Source organism: Nelumbo nucifera, chromosome 2, assembly GCF_055504915.1.
Source record: "Nelumbo nucifera cultivar China Antique chromosome 2, China Antique-T2T, whole genome shotgun sequence".
NCBI classification, from domain to species: Eukaryota; Viridiplantae; Streptophyta; class Magnoliopsida; order Proteales; family Nelumbonaceae; genus Nelumbo; species Nelumbo nucifera.
The window spans coordinates 42,958,887-42,980,692 of NC_142650.1; the positions used below are offsets into that span (position 1 = coordinate 42,958,887).

Here is a 21,806-nt window from a genome sequence, read left to right on the forward strand (position 1 = left end):
TGAAAAGAAGGGGAAGACTTATTCCATTTTCAGAACTTGCATATTACACTTTAATAGGCTCACACTATGACTGTATTACAATGTTGATTATTGTTCTTGTATTGACAGCTGCAAAGTGTTCTGCTTTGAAATAAAAAAAAATAATAAATAAATACATGCATAAGCAATCATGACAGAAAACAGACAAAATTGGGTTGATAAGTTGTGTGATTCTTATCTTCTAGTGGCACCAATGCTTCTTTGTAGCCAATAATACAATGATTTTTTTGTGACTTTCAACCTTTGCAAAACCACAGGTCTTCTGGCCAAAGATTCACACTCCACCAGTAGCCCGTTTTTTCCCAAATTTCCATGGTCTAGATCTATTCTGACAGAGCTTCCAACATCATGTTTAACATGAGGAATTCTAGATCCTGCACCAACAACTTCAAGCCCCAATTCATCTCGAAGAAGTTTGATTATCACATTCTGCACCTCAACCTCATGGTTGGCAGCACCAACACCTTCCTTCCTGACTCCTAAGATGATAACCATGTCATCTTTGATTGCATGTCCTGCAAACATGCACAATATATAAAACTCTGTGCTTAGACACAAAACAGATACCAAGTCCAACAACCCAAAAAAAACGCCTAAATACAACTTCTCTTGATGAACTTCATCAAAATATCAAAAACATCCAGAAATCACCCAAACTGTTTCTTTTTCCAGTTAAATCAGATGATAAACTGCTCATTATACCATATGAAAGGTTTCAATCCTATATACCTCCCAGACCTCTGCAATGTACAAAGGTCATCAGCATCTATCTATAGCAAGGTTAAAAGACTTATAGATCTAGAAAACCTGTCTAAGTTGAGGAACATCAAATTAATACTGAGGTAGAGGTAAATCTATTGTATTATCAGTGTTAGGCCTTGGATGTATGTTATTGTTTCTTTTTTCCTTCTTTGTGTATATCCATGTGCACATATCAACATATAAGAGACATATTTCTATTACATCTTATAAATGCTGACCTAGGGTGCATCTCTCTTTCATCATCCGCAAAACTGCAAGAATAACAATCCGAGCTTCAACCTGTTGAAACAAAACATGGAAAGACCTGAGGAAGTAGATCGAAAAATAAGAACAATGACAGAAATAGCTGGTTCACTTGGGGGCATGGAAAAGACCAACTGACTGAGTACTGATTTTCAGCAAACCCGCCAGCATAGCTTTAAATAGATGTGTTTGTCTGACTTTCTCTCTATATGGAAATAAACACAACGTTATGCTTTTTCCATTCAAAGGCATTGGAAATGCTATATCTAGCATTTTAAATATTGGGTCCGTACTGTATGTCATACCTATGATGCACCCCTATTTCAATATTCAAATGTTTAAGCCAAGTAGGGCATTCCATGTTGACATAACACAACATGGATATATATATATATATATATATATATATATATATGGTGTCTGGCATGTTGCTAAGATGTACCTAGATATTTTACAATCAAGAATCTTTAAAATCTAACAAATAGAATTTGGAATAATTTAAAGAATTAGGGTAAAGCCATATCAATGTGCTCTAAATTATATATCTCCATGTATTTATACCAATGTTTTAAAAACCAACCCAGAGGCCGAACCGTTTTTGGCTCTGGGTTGCGGTTCACCGGTTTGACCGTTTGGGTCGAGTGGGTCAGACTGCCCCACATGTATTTAAGGTATATATATATATGTGTGTGAGTGTGTATAAATATATATTTTATCAATATATATAATTGCAATTTGAGGCCAAAAAAGAGGTTTTTTTTTTTTTTTTTTTTTTGCGAAAATAGTGTGGCAAGGCACTGTAAGCATAGATCTCGAAAAAGTTACCCAAAATAAAAAAAGGATCACCCCAATTGGACATTGGAGTGCAAAGTTATGGCCTCCGAAAGTTTGCATGCATTGAGTGTGCAACCCACAACCCGGTGACCGGGTCGAATGGGTCAATGGTTGAATCGGCTGGGTTATACGGTTCTTGACCAAGTCAACAGTTTTGACCACATAATGGGTTTTGACTGAACTGGACCCGAAATCCTGGCAGGGTGACAGTTCGACTGGTTCAACCAGCCGGGTCAACGATGGGTTGAAAAAACTGATTTGTACCATGAGATCCTGTAGTCAAGTCCAACACCTTAACCAACATGTGAAACTTACACCATAAAAAACAGTAGATAAATAGTGCCTGCAACCACCAATCCATGTCCAACACTCATATCAAATGTAGTTATGATGTCAGCAACATTACATGCTATTCTACCAGAATTTGCTAGATCAATATATAAATCATGATAATGCTGTTCCTAATTTAGTTATGAAAACCTTCATTGGCTCTAGTAGTATCCTGTTTCAATTGGTATCAAGCATTGAGTTGGATGTTCTTTATATATGAATTCTACCTTTGTAAGCCCCCGAAGGTCAACCACCAGGTTGTCTGCAATGTCCTTTTGTAGGTGTGCTGCAACCACTTCAAGAAGCAGACTTTGAGGTTTCTCTATGCCAGATTTGTTACAAGAACTTCCCAGCCTCAAAAGACTTTGATCTTGATTGTTGTCCTGTATTACTCCTTCACACCATTCCTCAATTAGCTCCTTGAGAAAATAATCATTGGCACTATACCTGCAGTATACATGCTTGTTTTATTAGAAAAGGAAAGAGCAGATCCAACTACATCCCTAACTGTTTGAAATTGTGTCCTACATAGACTTCTTTGAGTTCAAATAAGGAACACCATACATCACTAACATTCTGGATACCTTGTAGGTATTGTTGGCAATTTATTGCAATACATCTAACTTGGAAAACAACAAGATTTTAAGTGGCAGAAGCACTTGCACATGTGTCTGTAACAAGTCACAGTTACATGGGTGTGTATGTGTGCATGTGCATGCCAGGGAGGTTAACCATGGAAGCAGTCTTTCACCTAGGCTATTGATGGGAAAGTACAGAGATGAAGGGCATATCCGTTCGCTAGAGAAACTGCTAAAATTACAAAAACTAGATTTTAGATGGAGTTTCAGGATGAAACTTGGTAGGATGAAACAACGCAAATTGGCTACAATGGGAAACTTTAGGTTTTGATGTAAATCAAAGAAAATCGAACTTGGATCAATTCCAGTTCTTTAAGGATGCTAAGAGAACTCTTTGATAAAAAATCTGTGGACTGTTGATTGCTATAATGGCTACTTTACAAGGGGGTTAGAATCACTCTAGGGTGTGGGAATCAGTCACCATTCTTAACATATGCTATAAGAAAACTCAATTTATTGACATTAAAACATTCTATACACATTTATAGATTGTAGGTTAATAAAACTTCTAAAAGAATTAAGAAATAGAAAATTACAACTAAAATCCTACAATTTAAACAAAACAATAACTCCTACACTACTTATGCAATGACTTTGGAACTTTAAACATATGTCGACTATTACTAAAGTAACTAAACAAATCTCTCTCTCTCTCTCTCTCTGGTTCTCTAAAATAGAAAGGTGCTACACAAGAGCCAAGGGGTAGACCATCCTCAATAATCTTCTAATGCAATTCTATCAATGGTTGTGGGAATGTCTTCCTCCTTTTCACCTCTATTTTAATGACCTCTTTTGGCTATTAAGTCTGTTACCTGGTTGTCTTGATGGTAGATGTGGCATGCTTCAACCTCAATTGCTGCAATCCCTGCCACCCTCTGAGTGTCAACTATTGTTTTTTGATGTGCTATGGGATGTTTGTTGTGCCCATATAACATCCTATAACCAATCGAGAGTCTCCTATCCATTTTTTTTCATCCCTTGTTCCTATCCATGTTTATTGCTTCTCTAGCTGCCCTTGCTTTTGTTCTGTTATGCCAATGGTTGACAGTATAATCCTAGATATTTCATAGTTTGTCCTAAGATCCTTCCTTGATAATCTCTAGCTACATATCCAGTTGTAGTTTCTCTTTGGTTTCCCAAAGATGCATCCAAATTGGTTTTTATTATCAGAATGGGTAGGGTTGCCACCTTATTATGATGGTCTCCTTATTTGTTACTTGAAATGCCATCCCATCCAGAGATGGTTCTTGATTAGCATGCTCTACAAATTGTGATTGGGCCTAGCCTAAGACATTATCTGGTATAGGTTATTTGTTAATTGCTATTTTTACTAGGTCATTCCTACCCGGTCACAATTCAGATGAGGAAAGCTAATTTCTCCCAAATGGGTCCTTCCTATGTAGATTTTGAATCCTGATCCACCAATCAAGAATGGTTCCATCATTTCCATTCAGCCCTAGGCATGTTCTATCTCTGGCATTCCAAATTAGATTAGCTAGATTGCAATTGTGGAAAATATGTTGTTCATCTTCCCTCCTTTGGCCACAAATCACAAGTTGGGTTGTTTCTTATTCCTCTCTCAACCTGTGAAATAAGGAAAAAAACTGGTGTCAAATTTAGCTCAAATTACAAGTATCATCATCATCCAATTACAAGTTGGGTTGTAATTCTAGAAGCAAGGCTTTCTTGCTTCTAGGATAAGTCTTCATGAGTGCTGATTGATCCCTATCACCGTCTCTAAAACATGATATTTCATGATGGTTCTAAAAAATCTGGCAAATTAATACAAGAGGAAAAATGAAAAAAAGCACTTAATTTTCATAAAGGTAAAGAAAACCTTTCTAGTTCATAAATACATGCTATAAAGTTCAATTTACATGGAAGAAGCATCTAAAAAATTGAACCATGTATTTAACACACCCTGCTTTCCGCATGTCTTGATATATAGCTAGGCATTGTTGCACTTCATGCAAGGACCCATATCTTCTACGAGCTCGTAAGAGTGTATTATATGTCACCTGAAATAACAACAATGCAGCATATTTTGATCTTATATTGAAATGGAGATGCGTCAAATACTTATCTATGGATATCTGTGGAAGGGAAACCATTTGTCTAGTAGCATAAGTATCTAAACTATACTAGAGAGAGAGAGACTTTGTACATTAAATTCCCGATAGATGCTTTACAAATATTGAGCATGTCTTCTAATGCATTAAACCAAGTGAATCCTTATCCATGTGATGGGCAAATAGGAGAAGGAAAGGTTTGTACTTTGTAGAGGCCAAGGAAATTTTTAACTCACCAAATTTGGTTTTAATCCATATCTTTTCATTTCTTCAAATAATGAAAATGCTACCTTCAAATTTTTATTCTTTACACAAGCCTGTGGAGAAAAGAGAGAAAACAACAAAAATAGCACTTGCATCAGGTTATGAGGTTGAATATAGTGACAGGCAGGCAGCAACTAAGAAACAACATATGAGCATCTCAGAAATGCAAACATTAAGGATATAGAGGAATACTGGAAAATGACAAAACTTCATGAACTGAGTCATCTGCAAACCTTGATGGCCGTTGTATATGCAATAACATCGGGTTCAGGTCCAGCTTCACGCATAATCTTCAGTGCCTAAATAAGAAGAATGAGAAGCCATGTGAGATTCCTTTTTCAACAGAAAACATCTGAGAATTCAGATCCCACTGTAAACATTTGCTAGATAACATAAAACTACATAATGCATCAAATCAACCAAGAAAACTTAGTCACAACTATCTTGGGGCACTAAATCAAATACAATGGTGAAACAGGATTCATGTAGCCAACCCCAAATAGACTGGCGAACCACAACTATCTTGGGTTTTCTATGCATAACCAATCAAAAAAGAAAAGGAATTTCGGGGAATATAACTAGCAATATACAGTGAACAAGAAGCCACAACTTTGAAAAAAAACATGATTTTTATTGGAAACCGTGGAAAAAATGATTACACTTCACCAACTAACAAGATTGGTTAAGCTTCCAGAACACAATAACTAATTAGCCACAAGAAATGGCAACTAATATAAAAAAAGGTGTTATTACTAGCACAACATAGTAGATCTATTGTTTTTTAAGAGAAAAATCCAACCTCAAGTTATGGTTCTCACTTCTCAAAACATGTATTCAGTTCAAAATCAATAAAATTGACCTTTTATTCTTGGGAAGAAAGTACATGTTTGACTTCTCCAACGACTCTTTTGAATGGCTAGATATTTTTTTACAAAAAAAAAAGAAGAAAAGAAAAAAGATGGAGGAAGACTAAATAGCATAGTAGAATATATTCATCCATTTAGATATTTAGGCTAATCATACATCTCTTTTGATGAATCTAAACTTAAAAACCAAGATTCCACCTCAGGAGAGAAGCAATAGAGTAGAATAATAAATTTCAAATGAGTCTCATTCGTTTCAACAAAACCTGGTACTTGTAGGAATTATTCCATATAAAGTGAAAAATTGAAAAGAAAAAGAAATAAAGGAGGACCAGAGGGCAAATATGATTCAACTACCTAACACTTCTAGGAATATGCCAGCATACTAATTGACATCTTGGTTGTTCCACAGTATTCAATGGTCCTAATTCACCGAGAACTAAATCTAGTCTATAACAGCTCCAGCCTTGGATCACATATCAGTCACTTTAACTTTGCCAATGCTGTCATCAGCCCCTTACTAACAGAAAGTAATGGTAAATACAGAGTATATTGAAGGTTGATGGTATGAAGAGGTATACACCCAACTGCACAATTTCATGGTACCATTAATTGCAAGTTAAAAGAACACATCTAATTTATATTTTACCTGAAGAGCACCTCCTACATCTCCTGATCTTCCACGAACATCAATCAAAATTGACCAGCTTATGTGATTGGGAGAAAGACCTGCTAACTTCATTTCATCCATCAAATCTTTTGCACGACAATAGTCAGTACCACAAGCCTTCATCAATATATTATATGTAGCAGTTGTGGGTGTAAAAGGAACCACCTTATCTATGCACAAGTGTTCCGTATCAGAGATGTCACTTGGCATATTATAGTTTTCACCTGCACCTTCAGTGACTAGGTTGCCTGTACTCGCACTACTCTCTTTAGACTGGAAAATCTTCTGGATTCCACTTTCCTTCCAGAGCTGGAACATGCGAAAAGCTCTATCATACTGGTAGGCCTCAACACAGGCATGAAGAAGGATATTGCAACTTTGCGAATTAGGTTCACAACCAGCCTGAAGCATCTCTTCAAATACTTGAATTGCTTTCCCTACAAGACCCACATTGGCACATGCACTTAACAATGATGACCATGTAAACATATTAGGAGTAACACCAGAGCTAAGCATGTCTTCTTTGACTTTCAGTGCCATTTGCCACATTTTTGCATCTGCAAAGGCCTAAAAATTTAATAGAAATTAGTGAATGAGAAAAAAAAGAGTAAATGGACCCCCACTTTCAATAGCCAGATAAGGAATTACAGGATCTAGAATTCCAGATAATATATGTAGGAGCATTAAGGCTGTTAAAAGATACAAAAGAGTCATTGAGAGGCAATCAATACTCAATTTTACCTTAATAATAGTGCTGTATGTGAAGACATCCAACTTCAGTTCCCCTGTTGATGCCTTATGCTCCATTTCAATATAGATTTTTTGTGCCAAGTCAACTCTTTCAGCAAGGCAACATGCTTTCAAGAGAATGTTATAAGATGTCACATCTGCAGAGACACCTAAATTCTGGAAATATTGGTGGAGAGGGTCAGTGATGTTTGATGACACTTGAGCATACATTACCATGTTTAATTTAATGCTCAATCAGCAAAACAGGATTCATGTAGCCGACCCCATATGAGACTGGGATAAGGCATGGATGATGATGATGATGCATTAGATAATTCTTTCTAATCAGTAATTGAAGAGTTATATTAAAGAAACGGAGAATAAAAATCACTACAATGGTCAACACCAAGTACTTAGAGATAGCAAGATATCAGCAATACCAATTGTAGATACCCTTGGATAGGTGCGTAGCAGCACCACTCAGTAATAAATACTTCCATTAATAGCAGGTATAGGGCCAGGAGTCAAGACTCACTTACCATCTATGATATGACCAATCAATTGGGCCCAAAGATGGGCCCCAAGTTCATCTGAGCCAAGCAATCTGATGTGGGCGCCGGCAGCAGCAGCAGTAATTTAGTGTTCTCATCCTATCTTATCTGCTTTCAGTAGCAGGGATTAGTAGGAGTCTTATCTATTCAGTTCAGTAATATGGATTAGTAGGGAGTCTTATCTTATCTTATCAGTTCAGTAGGATAGATTAAGGGAGTCTTATCTTATCTTATCTTATCAGTTCAGTAGGATAGATTAAGTCTTATCTTATCTTTCAGTTCAGTAGGATAGATTAAGGGAGTCTTATCTTATCTTATCAGTTCAGTAGGATAGATTAGTAGGGAGTCTTCCTAATTAGCAAGGAGTCTTCCTAAAAGTAGCTGAGAATATTGAATAAGATCATCGAAAATTTCAGTCAAGAAAGAGAGCAAAGGAGAGTTGGTGATCTCTTGGACAAATCACCTTTTAGGGCGGCAAGATAGGTTCTTCAAGAAAAGGGAGGAACAAGGGAAAGCAGGAGGTTTTCCCTGTGGACCGACCCGTGACGAGATCCTATTCCCGGGCCCATAACAATTTGGTATCAGAGCAAGGCGTCATGGGTGACTTTGAGCAATTGACGTCTAGGGTTCATGATCTGGAGCACAAACTCGTGGAAAACAGCAAGGGGGTGTGCAAGATCAAGGACGATGTCCGAGAATTAAGGCGCTTGATGGAGTTGTACTTTTCCAGCAAGGAAAGGAACCCGGAAGGGGCTGCAACCACAACCGGCCGTCGGCCAGACATGGCAGAATCGTCCGGCGAGCAGCAGGTCATTGCCCTAGCATAGGTTAGCAACACCCAGAATGTTCCGATTAAGCAGGAATCCGGTATCGTCGAGGATTCCATCGACGAGAGTTCAAAGAAGAATAAGGGCAACTACTCCAAGGTCGTCATCGCTGGTGAAGGAGCTTGTATGCCTCATGTTGCAGCTGCAAATGTTGCAAAAGAGTGTTTGTTAGCTGCAGTCAGATCAGATCCTAGGGCTGCACATATCTGGGTGAATCTTGCTAATGCATACTATTTGGCTGGTGATCATAGAAGTGCTGGAAAGTGCCTGGAGAAGGCAGCAAAGCTGGAGCCTAATTGCATGTCAACTCGATATGCTGTTGCACTTCATCGTATCAAGGATGCAGAAAGGTCTCAAGATCCCACTGAACAACTTTCATGGGCTGCGAATGAAATGGCTTCAATACTCAGAGAAGGGGACTCTGCAACAATTGAGCTTCGGATAGCATGGGCAAGACTTGCCATGGTTCACAAGGCTCAGCATGAAATTGTAGCAACATTTGAAACTGGACATAATGATTTGACGGAAGTGGAAGAGCGAGCTCTGTACACACTAAAACAGGCAATAGAAGAGGATCCAGATGATGCAGTTCAGTGGCATTAGCCTGGCGTTCACAACCTTTGTACTCTATAGTTCAAGACATCTCAGAAGTACCTTAAGGCTGCAGTTGCCCACGGCAAAGAATGCAGCTATGCATGGTCAAATCTTGGTATCTCACTGCAGCTGTCTGAGGATGAACCCTCTTCATTGGAACCTGATCCAAGAGGGAAAAATCACTCCACCTATCCGGGATTCCTTTGATTGTGTTTCAAGACACCTATCCTGAATTCGAGCTTGAGGACAAGCTCGTAGTTCAGGAGGGGAGTAATGATGTGGGCGCCGGCAGCAACAGCAGTAATTTAGTGTTCTCAGCAGCAGCAATTTAGTGTTCTCATCCTATCTTATCTGCTTTTAGTAGCAGAGATTAGTAGGAGTCTTATCTATTCAGTTCAGTAGTATGGATTAGTAGGGAGTCTTATCTTATCTTATCAGTTCAGTAGGATAGATTAAGGAAGTCTTATCTTATCTTATCAGTTCAGTAGGATAGATTAGTAGGGAGTCTTCCTAATTAGCAAGGAGTCTTCCTAAAAGTAGGACTCTTATCTCTTGTAATCTCCTATTTAAGGAGCTGAGAATATTGAATAAGATCATCGAAAATTTCAGTCAAGAAAGAGAGCAAAGGAGAGTTGGTGATCTCTTGGACAAATCACCTTTTAGGGCGGCAAGATAGGTTCTTCAAGAAAAGGGAGGAACAAGGGAAAGCAGGAGGTTTTCCCCATGGACCGACCCGTGACGAGATCCTACTCCCGGGCCCATAACACAATCAGACATGACCCATAGCAAGTCCAAGCCCACAATGCCAGGCACATATCCACTTGTGTTGTAGAGACTGTAATCAGTCCTACTGTAGATGAGGATTCAACAAGAGAAAGTTCAGAAAATAGAAAGAAATCGTGGAGAGGAGATTTCAGAAAAAAGAGTGTGGGTCAGTTAATGATTGCCACCCCACTCAGTTGCTATTTATATTAATACTTAAAACAACATTTTGCTTCTTGCTTCTCCAAGAGACAAGACTTCCTCTTACAAAAGCACAATACCTAGAGGTGGATCTCCTATCATCAACACTCCTAACCCAATCAACATCTATATAGACTTCTATTTTCATGTAACCATTATCTTTGAAGAGTATGCCTCTGCCTGGAATCTCTTTAGATAAGCAACATTTATATTAATACTTAAAACAACATTTTGCTTCTTGCTTCTCCAAGAGACAAGACTTCCTCTTACAAAAGCACAATACCTAGAGGTGGATCTCCTATCATCAACACTCCTAACCCAATCAACATCTATATAGACTTCTATTTTCATGTAACCATTATCTTTGAAGAGTATGACTCTGCCTGGAATCTCTTTAGATAAGCAAGGATCTTCTCAACTACAAGAAGATGAGTGGTTCTGGGGGAATGCATATATTGACTAACAATACTAACTGCATAAGAAATGTCTGGTTGTGTGAGGCAAAGATAAAGGAGTTTCCCAACCAATCGTTGAAACGTAACATTGTCTTCAAGGGGTTCTCCTCCTTTTGCACTTATCTTATGATTTTGTTCAATGGGTGTGTCAGTAGGTTTAACACCCAGATTCCTAGTTTCTTGCAAAAGGTCGAGAACATACTTCCTTTGAGAAGCAAAAATCCCATATTTAGACCGTGCTACCTCAATGCCCAAGAAATACCGTAATTCCCCCAAATCTTTGACCTCAAACTCTTGGTGAAGCAATTGCTTAAGAGAGTAAATCTTACGGGTATCACTCTCCGTCACCACAATATCATCCACATATACAACAAGTAGGGTTAAGGAGGAATCCTTTCTCTTAATGAAAAGGGTATGATCTGGTTGAGTTTGAACATAGCCAAATTTTTCAAGGGCCTATCTAGATTTGTCAAACCATGCTCTTGGAAATTGTTTCAGTCCATATAAGGTTTTATTCAGCTGGCAGACCTTCTTCCTTGCTTCTGTACTATAGAATCCAGGAGGTAACTTCATATATACCTCCTCTTGCAAATCACCATTAAGGAAGGCATTTTTGGCATCCATCTAAAACAATGGCCATGAGAAATTTTTTGCAAGGGACAGGAAAACTTTGATAGTATTCATCTTGGCCACTGGTGCAAAAGTCTCCAAATAGTTTATGCCATATGTCTGTGTAAGCCCCTTGGCAACTAATCTAGCCTTATATCTTTCAATAGAGCCATCAGCATTATGTTTCACTGTAAACATCCATTTGTACCCAACCGGTTTCTTTCCTTTAGGTTGCTTAACTAACTCCCATGTATTGTTCTTTAGAAGAGCATTCACCTCTACCTTTATTGCATCTTTCCACTTAGGTACTAACAAGGCTTCCTGCACTGTTCTGGGAATGGGAATAGCAGCAATAGAGGCCAAAAAAGACTTGTAAGATGGGGACAAATGATCATAAGATAGAAACTAAGAAATACAATGGGTTGTAGATGAGGTACAACGACGCTTTCCTTTACAGGCTGCAATTAGAAGATCAAGATCATCCAAAGGAGGAAGAGAAGGCTCAACAATGGGAGGTATCTCATCTGTAGTGGAAGATAAAGGAACTATGGTACTTGGATTTGGAGCCGTAAAGGAAATCGGAGTTGGCCTAGACTGCTAATGATCAAAATCAACCTGCCTCCACCACCTGTGATACACCCTCAAATCCTGACATCTTTGACAACTCTCTTCACTACACTCCCCTTCAGTGATTGGGACAAGTAATGGAATTTTTGATGAACATGACCCCATTTCACTACTCTTCCCCTTAGAAGAAACTCTACGGTAATAGGGTACATTCTCGAAGAACGTAACATCCATAGACACAAACTGTTTCCTAGAAATAGGTTCATAGCAGCAATATCCTTTTTGATTTTGTGCATACCTAAGAAAAATACATTCTAAGGCTTTAGGATCAAATTTATAGAGATGAGGCCCAAGAATCTGAACAAAGCAAGTACATCCAAAGGTCTTAAGGGGAATAGTAAACATGTCCTTATCGAGATATAATAGGTTAAATGGAATTTTCATGTCCATGGCCCGTGAAGGAACTTGGTTGATGAGGTACACAGTAGTATGGATAAGATCCTTCTGGCCACCTCCAATATATGCCTATTTTTCCTCTCAGCAACCCCATTTTGTTGAGGTGTACAAGGACAAGTGCTTTGATGGATAACCACATGGTCAAGGAAGTATGAAGTCAATGGTTTTGCAAAGTATTCTTTGGCATTACCAGATCTGAAGACTTTGATTTTGACTCCAAATTGGGTCAAAACCATCTGATGGAAAATTCGAGCCAGGGTAAGGACCTCATCTCGAAAGCGCATAAAATAAACCCATGAGAAACAAATGTAGTCATCAACAAATAGCAGGAAATATCTGTATCCCCCCATGGCAATGATGTGATATCAAATATCAGTATGCACAATTTCAAAAAGAACACTACTTCTTTTATTGCTCAAAGAATAGGTTGTTCTACAATCCTTTGCAAGTTCACAACTTTCACACTTTAAACTAGACACTTGGACCGACTCAAACAAACTGGGAAATAAGCTCTTCAAAGACCTGAATGTCAAATGACCTAACCAATTATGCTAGAGCATAACCTGACTCACAGACTAAGAAACTAATGACCTCCCCACTTCTTTATCTTCCCCATGTGAATGCCCTCCAAGCAGATAGATTCCATTCGTCTCACGACCAATCCCAATCACCTTCCTTGTCTCCAGATCTTGAAAAACACACCGATTAGGAAAGGAAATCATTGAGCAATTTTGATTTTTAGTAATGCTAATAACTGAAAGTAGGCTAGTACTAAGTTTAGGAACATGCAAAACCAAGGACAAGGAGATGGCATTATATAGTCTAATGTCTCTCTTGCTAGAGATGGGAACAAGGGATCCATCAGCAATAGACACTTTGTCTCTACCAAAGGATAAGCAATAAGTAGTAAACAATGAGAATAAGCCAATCATATGGTCAGATGCACCTGAATCTATAACCCAACACGGTCCATTGTTACCTGGGGCTGAAGCATGATATGCTGAAGCTCTTGTACCTGAATGAGCGGATGCTGAAGTGGGAATAGCTGATGTTGTAGCAAGTAACTGGGATGAGGGGGCTGAAGTGCCAACTTCACTTTCCAGCTGAGTTAGAGCAGCTCAAACAACAGCTAAAGTGTTTAGAGATGTGGCTCTTGTGCTCGAGGATGATACACCATCAGTAGTAATTGCCACATTAGCATTCCACTTTTTGTTTCTGAGCTTTGCTGGAATTAGATGTGGATACAACTTCCAACAAGTGTCCCTTGTGTGCTTCGGTTTCTTGCAATGATCACAAATTACTTCCCTCTTGTCTTCTTTCTTCATATCCCTCTCCTTGTCACACCCAAACTTTGGTTTCATTACTGCTAGGGCTGATTCCATAGGCTGATATTGTAGCATAACCTTTCTCCTACTTTCTTCACTGTGCACTAAGGAATAGGCCTGAGACAAGGTCACACTCTCCCTAGTAAGAAGTTGTTGCCTCACAATATCATATTCCGGATTCAAACTAGCTAGAAATTCAAAAATTCTATTGGTTTCAACCTGCTTTCTGTATGTTTGTGCATCCTTCTAACTTTCCCACTCAATTGTCTCTAGGTGATCAATTTCATGCCACAAAGACTTCAAAGTAGGGAAATAAACTAAGACCGGTTTTTCTCCCTACTTAAGATTATTGACTTCACACTTCAACTCGTAGGCCCTAGCAACATTAAGTGGCTGGGAATAAGTTTCTCTCATGATGTCCCAAATTTCCTTAGCAGTTTTGGTCCACAAATAATTTCGGTTGATATGAGGCTGCATGGAACTGCACAGCCAAGTCATGACCAAATAGTTCTCCAGAACCCATTTGGCATATAATGGGTCTTCCTTGGCTGGTTTTTTACATCCCCCATCACATAGCCTAATTTTCCTCTTCCCCCAATAGCCATCATAGCTGATTGAGCCCATTCCAAGTAATTGATCCATCAAATTTGACAGTGGTAATCTGAAAATTATTTTCAGTCATGTTTCCAACCCCCAACACACCTTCCCCTTGGGTCTTTAACTCAGTGTTTGTCATCTCTATCAAGGAATTTATCAAAAAAAATACTTCCTCTTATTATGAAATAAAGGTAATTATCACCCAGAAATTGCTAACAGCAAACTTAGACTGCTGAAAAAGGTCTAGCAAACACCCAAAAATCTTGAAACAGATCTAACAATTTCTCAAAAGTAATTATCAGTCAATCTGAATGCTAAAACAGACCTAACTGTTACCCAGAAATCAATAACAGTCAGGATGTTAGGGTTTAACCAACTAGAACTGACCGTAGGTTTGAGAAAAACCTAAAGAAAGTCCAGAGAAATTAAAAGAAAAACCAGCTGCACCTTCCAGATCACTCTAAACACCTTCTGGTGGCCGTTGATCTCAAAAAGAAACTGAGACTTACCCAAAACAGCCTGGCCGCCACTTCCAATCCTTGGCTGAACCCAAATCTTGAAAATCTTTCCTTCCCTCTGATTCTTCCTGATCACCAAACCCTTTCCAAGGCTCTACAACTTCTTGAAAAGCTGTTGCACTCAATCAGTGATCTCCAAGAACCAGCCGATGGACTATTCTTGCTAAAGCTTCCAACCCTAGGAAGTTCTCATTCAGTCAACCTGATCATACTCACATGAGAAACCCTAGGTTGGCTCTATTACCAACTTGTGCTGTAGAGACTGTAATCAGTCCTACTGTAGATGAGGATTCAGCAAGAGAAAGTTCAGAAAATAGAAGGGAAAGAAGAGAGAGAGAGAGAGAAAGAGAGAGAGAGAAAGGAGAAGAAGAAGAAGAGAGAAATCGTGGAGAGGGTATTTCAGAAAAAAGAGTGTGGGTCAGTTAATGATTGTTGCCCCACTCAGTTGCTATTTATATTAATACTTAAAACATAGTAGACTTACAATATTGCCCCTACTGTTAACACAAATAAACAGCAGCTAACATAACTGAAATAACTAACTTTCTAACACTACTAACATGCTAACAGCAACATAAATAACATGCTAACTAACTCTACATATCCAAACCCAAGCCCATATCAGAAGCCCAAGCCTAGCCCCAGGCGGGCCTAAGCCAAATTCTACACCCAAACCTTGTATCCAAACTCATTTCCAGAGCAATTTGCTGGCCAATGTACCTAGAAAGTAAACTTCACTAGTAGGGTTGTGAAGTGGCCAAGACAACCAAAAAAATAAAATAAAATAAAGAACTTGCAGAACGTAAGGTTGTTTAAGGCACAACATCAAGAAACATGGAAACATCTAGTTCATGGTTTGAGAAAATGGAAGAATGAACGACAAACTTAAAGTTTTTTCCTATGTTGATTAGCATTAGCATTTAGTGGTACAAGTTCTTCCAGGATATTATATGGTGGTATGTCAATGATCTTGCATTAGAGTCTTAAGATGAGACCTTCAAAACTGAAAAATCCAGGCTGGGTGACTCAGCTATAACAAGCCTTGACCTTGTGCATTCAAAACAGTTTTATGCTACCCCCTTCATTCGACTTCACTGCATCAACTCATTCTATTAAGGGCTTTTTTCGAAAAGACAATGTGATTGTGCAGGTCTATATGTGTTTGTGTATGTATGAGAGTGAGAGATAAGTCTGAGGCACCCTAGATGCAAGCTTAATTTAGCCCCTCACCCTTTTGCTCACTACAGTAGAAACCACGGAGGAAAAGTGTTAAAAAATAAAAAGAAAATATGCAAGGAAAGAAGAAAAACAGAATCTGAATGAATGACAAAAACATAACTAACAATGAAGAGAAACAAAATTGGGCCTAAAAATATCTAACTGAAATTAATTAGACACTAATTCAAATGGAATCCAAAGACCAAAACAATGGCAACAAAAGAAGTACAAACCTTAGAAAAAAATCAGAATCCCAAAATAGTGGCCAAAGAAATAACAAGCATTCGAGTCTATATTCAATGTTTTAGCATCCTATTCTAAGGGAACCCAGAGTACATATACTATTAGAAAGAGTGTCTAATGTTTTGTGACTTGTGAATATGGGCATGTATGTGTATATAGAGAAATTATGGGAAATACAAGCATGAGCTGCTGCTCAAGTTTAGAACCAGAGGGTAGGTGTTTTCGTGGCATGGACTCTAATTCCATGTGCAAGGATGGTTTTCCCTATATCCATTAGAAATATATTCCCTCTGATCATGAATTAACTTCAAGGTTCAATCCCCTCTTTAGGTTTCATTCGGGGAAAGCTTCAAACCCTAGCTGTTATTAGACCCTCTGGAGAAAGTACCTTTTCAGTTTTCAATCATCTTTGATGATCTTAGGTTATCTTTAATCAGCCATACAACTGAATACGACCTATGGGTGCAACTTGGGTGGAGTCAGGTTGAGGACGTGTCAAAATTTGAATGGGCTTCTTCAAACCAGGTACCCAACTTGTACCCCTAATACAACCTGATCAGTCCCAGAGGTTGGGGTAACAAATCTTTCACTCTTGGACAAAGCCTGTAATGTAGTTAAATGGAGATACGAAAAAATTAAAAGCCTGATATTTATCAAGTACAACTGGAATATTTGCAACATACTTCTCTCTCTTTTTTTTTTCAACACATTTTGTCATTATTTTCTTTTTATATAATTTTGTTTCATAACCCTTTTTTCTCCTGATTTCTGTTAACTTGTTGCTTTCATGATTATCACTATAAGTTTGATGAAAAGGTGCCAAGGAGTAATCAACAAAATGACTTCCACAAAGATTCCAAGATTAGTAAGAACAACGAATTATTCTATTTCTTGAGTAAAAGGTGGTTTAGAACTTGGCACCTAAGTCTGCCTAAGCCAGAAGTACATGCCTACCTTTATGCCATGAATGCTGGTCCAGGCCAGCTTTTTCTTTTACAGTGTAAAAATCCTGATCTTTCTGAGGTTTAAAACTCAAAATGTTGGTGGAGACCCTGTATCTTATACAAATTCACAACTTTCATTACCAAATCTACTGCTTTACTTAAAATTCATAGAGGGTTAAAGGAATCAAGGTTGCATGTCAATCAATGATGAATTATTTATGTGGGAAAGAAACTAACAAGAGCATGACTGGAGAGTAATTTTTTTTAAACTGGGAGAGATTCTCAACATAATATATGGCACAGTATCTGTTAACAGTTCTATCATGTTTTTGTTTTAATCAAGTAAATGATATGAGGATCATTTCAGTGAACAACTTTGTGCAAAAAGAAAATATTCTAGTAAGAACAAATATAAAATACATTAACTACAAGGAACAAAGAGTAAACATCAATAAAACATTAAAAAGGAGATAGCATTACTTGCATTTGCTTGTAGACATGCAAGGTGAAACTCAAGTCCTTGGCATTCACATTCATGATACTATTGAAAACGTATATATTTGGGGTGACCTTCTGAGTGAGCAACTCCTGCAATAAAATCCAAATGAAGAGAAAGGCAAAGATCTTATTGCAGCTTGAATGCGTAGGAACTTACAATTAAGAAAGTTTTAACACTCAAAGATTTATTGGAGGGGAAACAAATTGTATCCAAAAGTATCCTGTGTATAATTTGAATGATCAAGAAAGTATATGTTTAATAAATTTCAAGAAAGATAGAACATAAACTCTAAATACCTGATTACAATGGTCTTTTGAAAATCAAGGACCAAATGAATGAATAAAGAGCTTTTCATTAATATTGTGTTTGGTGATGACTCCAAGCACATAAAGGTACTGACTCCTAGAGAAAACTATGTTGCCAACTCCAAATACCCTTATTTTTCCATTGCTCTGTTTCTAATTCTGTTACATCTTTATTGCTGTTACAGAATTCTGCTGACATAGTTTCTCATTCTAGTCAATCAATTCCATCTTTTCAACCTTAAATCTCTTAGGAACTTCATTGTTTCCCTATTCTGTAGTGAACCTTTTTTCCCATATGTACGATTTAACAAGATCCAATAACGTGGTTTTGACACTTTGTAGACTATTGTAACAATTCTTTGTTCCTGTAGCAGTCCAATCTCAACCCATTATATTTCTCCTTTCATTTTAACTCCTACTTTTTGCTTCCACAGGAACAATTTGTTTACAGCAATCTGCTGTTGCAATTTCAGCCTCTAAAGCTAATATAAACCTGGAGACAGCACCTGGTTCACTACCAGTCCAGCAACAACTTTTTCCTATTAACCCACAATATTACAACATACACGCAAGAAGAAGAAGAATCACTTGTCACATTTTTTTTCTTTACAATTATATATACAATGATAAACACATACATTTATAGCTTGCAAAACACAAGCTCACACCTAGGTCTTACCGCCCAGAAGGGCAACCTTTATCATGCCAATTTCATATAGACCTACCTCAGCTTTAACTTTCAAGCATCCCAACATAAATGCATGCAGAAGTGCAGAGGCAAAAGTTTAATGTTACAAGTTGCATAAAGCATCAAATTTGATAAGAATATTTATATAATACTTTGTACAAACAATGTTTATGCAAGGTAGAAAACCATCTGGAAAAAGTGTTAGTACTTCATTAACAGTGTACGTGAGAAACAAAGTAAATAACCTTTAGGCCCTCCAAGATTTTATTCTGAAGAAAGTAATCAATTTCATTAAGAAAAGAAACAGGGTGCATGAGAGGATGTACAACTGCAAACAAGAACTCTCTGAAGAGATTTTTGAAGATCATTACCTCATAAATGTATCTAGATTTCAAGTAGTCACCACAATGACCGCAAGCATCAATCATAGCACGCCAAGTATACATGTTTGGACCATTTGAGTTGCACTTGGATGCATCAAACACATTCAAAGCAGACATCAAGTCCCGTTTCTTCCCAAATTCATGAATTGCATAACTGAATATAACATGTGCATGTGGAACAATACATGCATACCTACAGAACCAGAAGAAGCATTAAGGCCATTTAATAACAGCTGAAGTCACAAAAGATCTGTGTATGCTGTACAGACTCACAGTATAGAAAATCACAGAGATTTATCCATGTTTTCTGGGCTGTTTTTGCCAGGAAAGCTTGGCTGTTTGGAAAAAACAGACTGGGCTGTTTGAAAGCTTCCTGCACATTTTTTTTGGGTAACATGATCAATCCAATTTACCCATGACACGTTACCATGGGTTAGTGGTAAAAGAATATTTTCCCCCAATACAAGCAAGGGACTGAGTGGGGTAACGTGCCATACACAAATGCTCCAAACAGCCAAGCTTTCCCCATTTTTGCCTAACAGTAATAAATTTTTACCTAACTATTCTCAAAAGAAAGAAAGAAAGAAAGAAAGAAAGAACTGAAGTGGATGAACTGAATGATCTGAATGATTTCTTGTTTTATGGCTGAAATTGGATTGATCACTGTACTTTCAAATATTTTATTATTTAGTTATTTTATACAGTAAAAGATACGATGTCATTCAGTTCAACCATGTCCGCCATTACCAAACACCCCCTCTAGTTATTCCTTTTTTGCTCATAAAGGCAGCCTGGTCTCTCACTGTGTTTCATTTTCTGCTCATGGGTTGGCTTGGAATATGAGGTTAAGGAGATGCTTAAGGAACTTCAAGACTCCGGATGTTCTAGCACTACTTGACTCTTTGGATGGTGTTTCCACAGAACCTACTAACCCTAACACCAGGATTTGTACCCTAAATTCCTCATGATCATTCTCTTGTGACTCTTTCTTTGCTTCTCCAGCCAGAAACCCTAACCCTACCCTTGTGCATCCTGTGAGTGCCATATGGAAAGGATCAGTGCAGCCAAATGTTATAGCTTTCAGCTAGGAGATTTTTTATGATAAAATTAATACTGGTGATAATCTTCAAAGGAGAAGACTCTTCTAGTATTTCACCCAACATTCAAAATACCGATACACCCCAATACACTGGAAGGAGTGTATTTATACTTTTTACCACAAATTTTTATTTTTTTAGTTTTGTTTTTCAAAATATCAGTTTTTCTATTGTTTAGTCAATAAAAAGAACAGGTTCCTGAAAACACCTTTAAATAGGTATATTGGAATCCCAAAAATACAATACAATACACCCTGTATCGGGCAAATCGTATCAAGATTTCAAACCTTGCTTTTACCCTATCTTTGCCTCTTGTGCAAAGCAAATGATAAAAATACTTTCAACCTGTTAACCTCCCATAACTTTGTTTTTTCCATCTGAAAGTTTTCTTTTCTCTATTTTGGTGCAGGTGGACTCCTCCAAGTGATTTGAAAAGTCTTTTTAGTTCCTATAACTTTGTGTTTCCTCTTTCTTCTCCCCTTTAAGGAAGAAGTACAAGGTTTTGTAGATGCACGAATTGAAGTGTTGTGGTGTGTATGGAAAGAAAGATGTGCAAGGATTTTCAAAGACAAGTCCAGGTATATAGAGGACATCATTGAAAGTGTATCTACCAAAGTTGCACACCATGTTACTGAAAGAATGGTAGGATCCATCTAATGGATGCCATAAAGGTTGCGGAATGGGTGGGCGAATTTCAAAAATTTTCCTACCTTCTCTCAACTGGGAATCGTATTCCCTAAATTTAGAATACAATATTCAAGGATCCTACTTGAACCATAATCAAACCAGATCTGAACCAAAAGGGAAGGGAGGAATTATACCTGATCCAGAGAAGCAGTATCTCCCAAAGTTGGTGTTCACGCCCAAAGAGGACACCAAGATCCGCTCCTGCTGAAGATGACACAGCTGTATGTGGAACGGAACCAGCAGAGTGTGTCCTACACACTGGATCCTTTGCAAGAATCCTCTGGAAACCCTGAGCACCAAATCTTTTTTAGTCTTTTCTGCAAAACTGATGTCAAGAACTGATTTCTTGATTTCTTTCTTCTTCAAAGATCGAATCTTGTCAGAAAGAATGGCGGCGGCTGGAGGAGAACTCCTGGGACGAAGATGGCTGAATAGCTTCTCTTCTTTTTGGAGTGTGTATGAGATCCAATCTCAATTCGCAGGATGCTTTCTTGCACAAAACCCCAGGTTCGAAATCTGATTATTGTTCTCTCTTAGGGTTTCTCCACTTTTCTTCTTGATTAAGAAACCTCCTAATTAGGAGTTATCCCAATCCAAATCAGTATTTGGATAGGGGATGATCTTAATCCTATCTGCAAATTAAGTTAGCTTACTCCTGATCTTATCAGGAGGTTACCAGATTCAAATCTGATTTGAATTTGGTCTCCCAGAGTGTGTTGAGGGCCCAAGAATAGGATCTCGTCACGGGTCGGTCCACGGGGAAAACCTCCTGTTTTCCCTTGTTCCTTCCTATTCGTGATGAACCTATCTTGGCGCCTTTGGTGATTTGTCCAAGAGAT

At 38.0% G+C, this 21,806-nt stretch overlaps 1 protein-coding gene across 3 annotated transcripts in view; it reads right to left on the bottom strand.

Moving 5' to 3' along the window:
• Positions 1-21,806, bottom strand: part of LOC104599339 (Tetratricopeptide repeat (TPR)-like superfamily protein) — a 43,925-nt gene continuing 22,119 nt past the window's right edge. The window contains exons 3-12 of one of the 3 annotated variants that reach the window (XM_010261847.3): positions 19,172-19,376; positions 17,789-17,896; positions 7,454-7,618; positions 6,692-7,279; positions 5,413-5,478; positions 5,152-5,232; positions 4,767-4,864; positions 2,436-2,655; positions 1,003-1,080; positions 1-554 (exon numbers count right to left, since the gene is read on the bottom strand). In XM_010261847.3, the coding sequence (XP_010260149.1) occupies positions 1,006-1,080; positions 2,436-2,655; positions 4,767-4,864; positions 5,152-5,232; positions 5,413-5,478; positions 6,692-7,279; positions 7,454-7,618; positions 17,789-17,896; positions 19,172-19,376 (1,606 nt within the window). In that variant the 3' untranslated portion in view covers positions 1-554; positions 1,003-1,005. Of the gene's footprint in view, positions 555-1,002; positions 1,081-1,101; positions 1,250-2,435; positions 2,656-4,766; positions 4,865-5,151; positions 5,233-5,412; positions 5,479-6,691; positions 7,280-7,453; positions 7,619-17,788; positions 17,897-19,171; positions 19,377-21,806 lie in introns of those variants that run through there. The other 2 variants (XM_010261846.3, XM_088898128.1) reach the window with 2 other exon arrangements.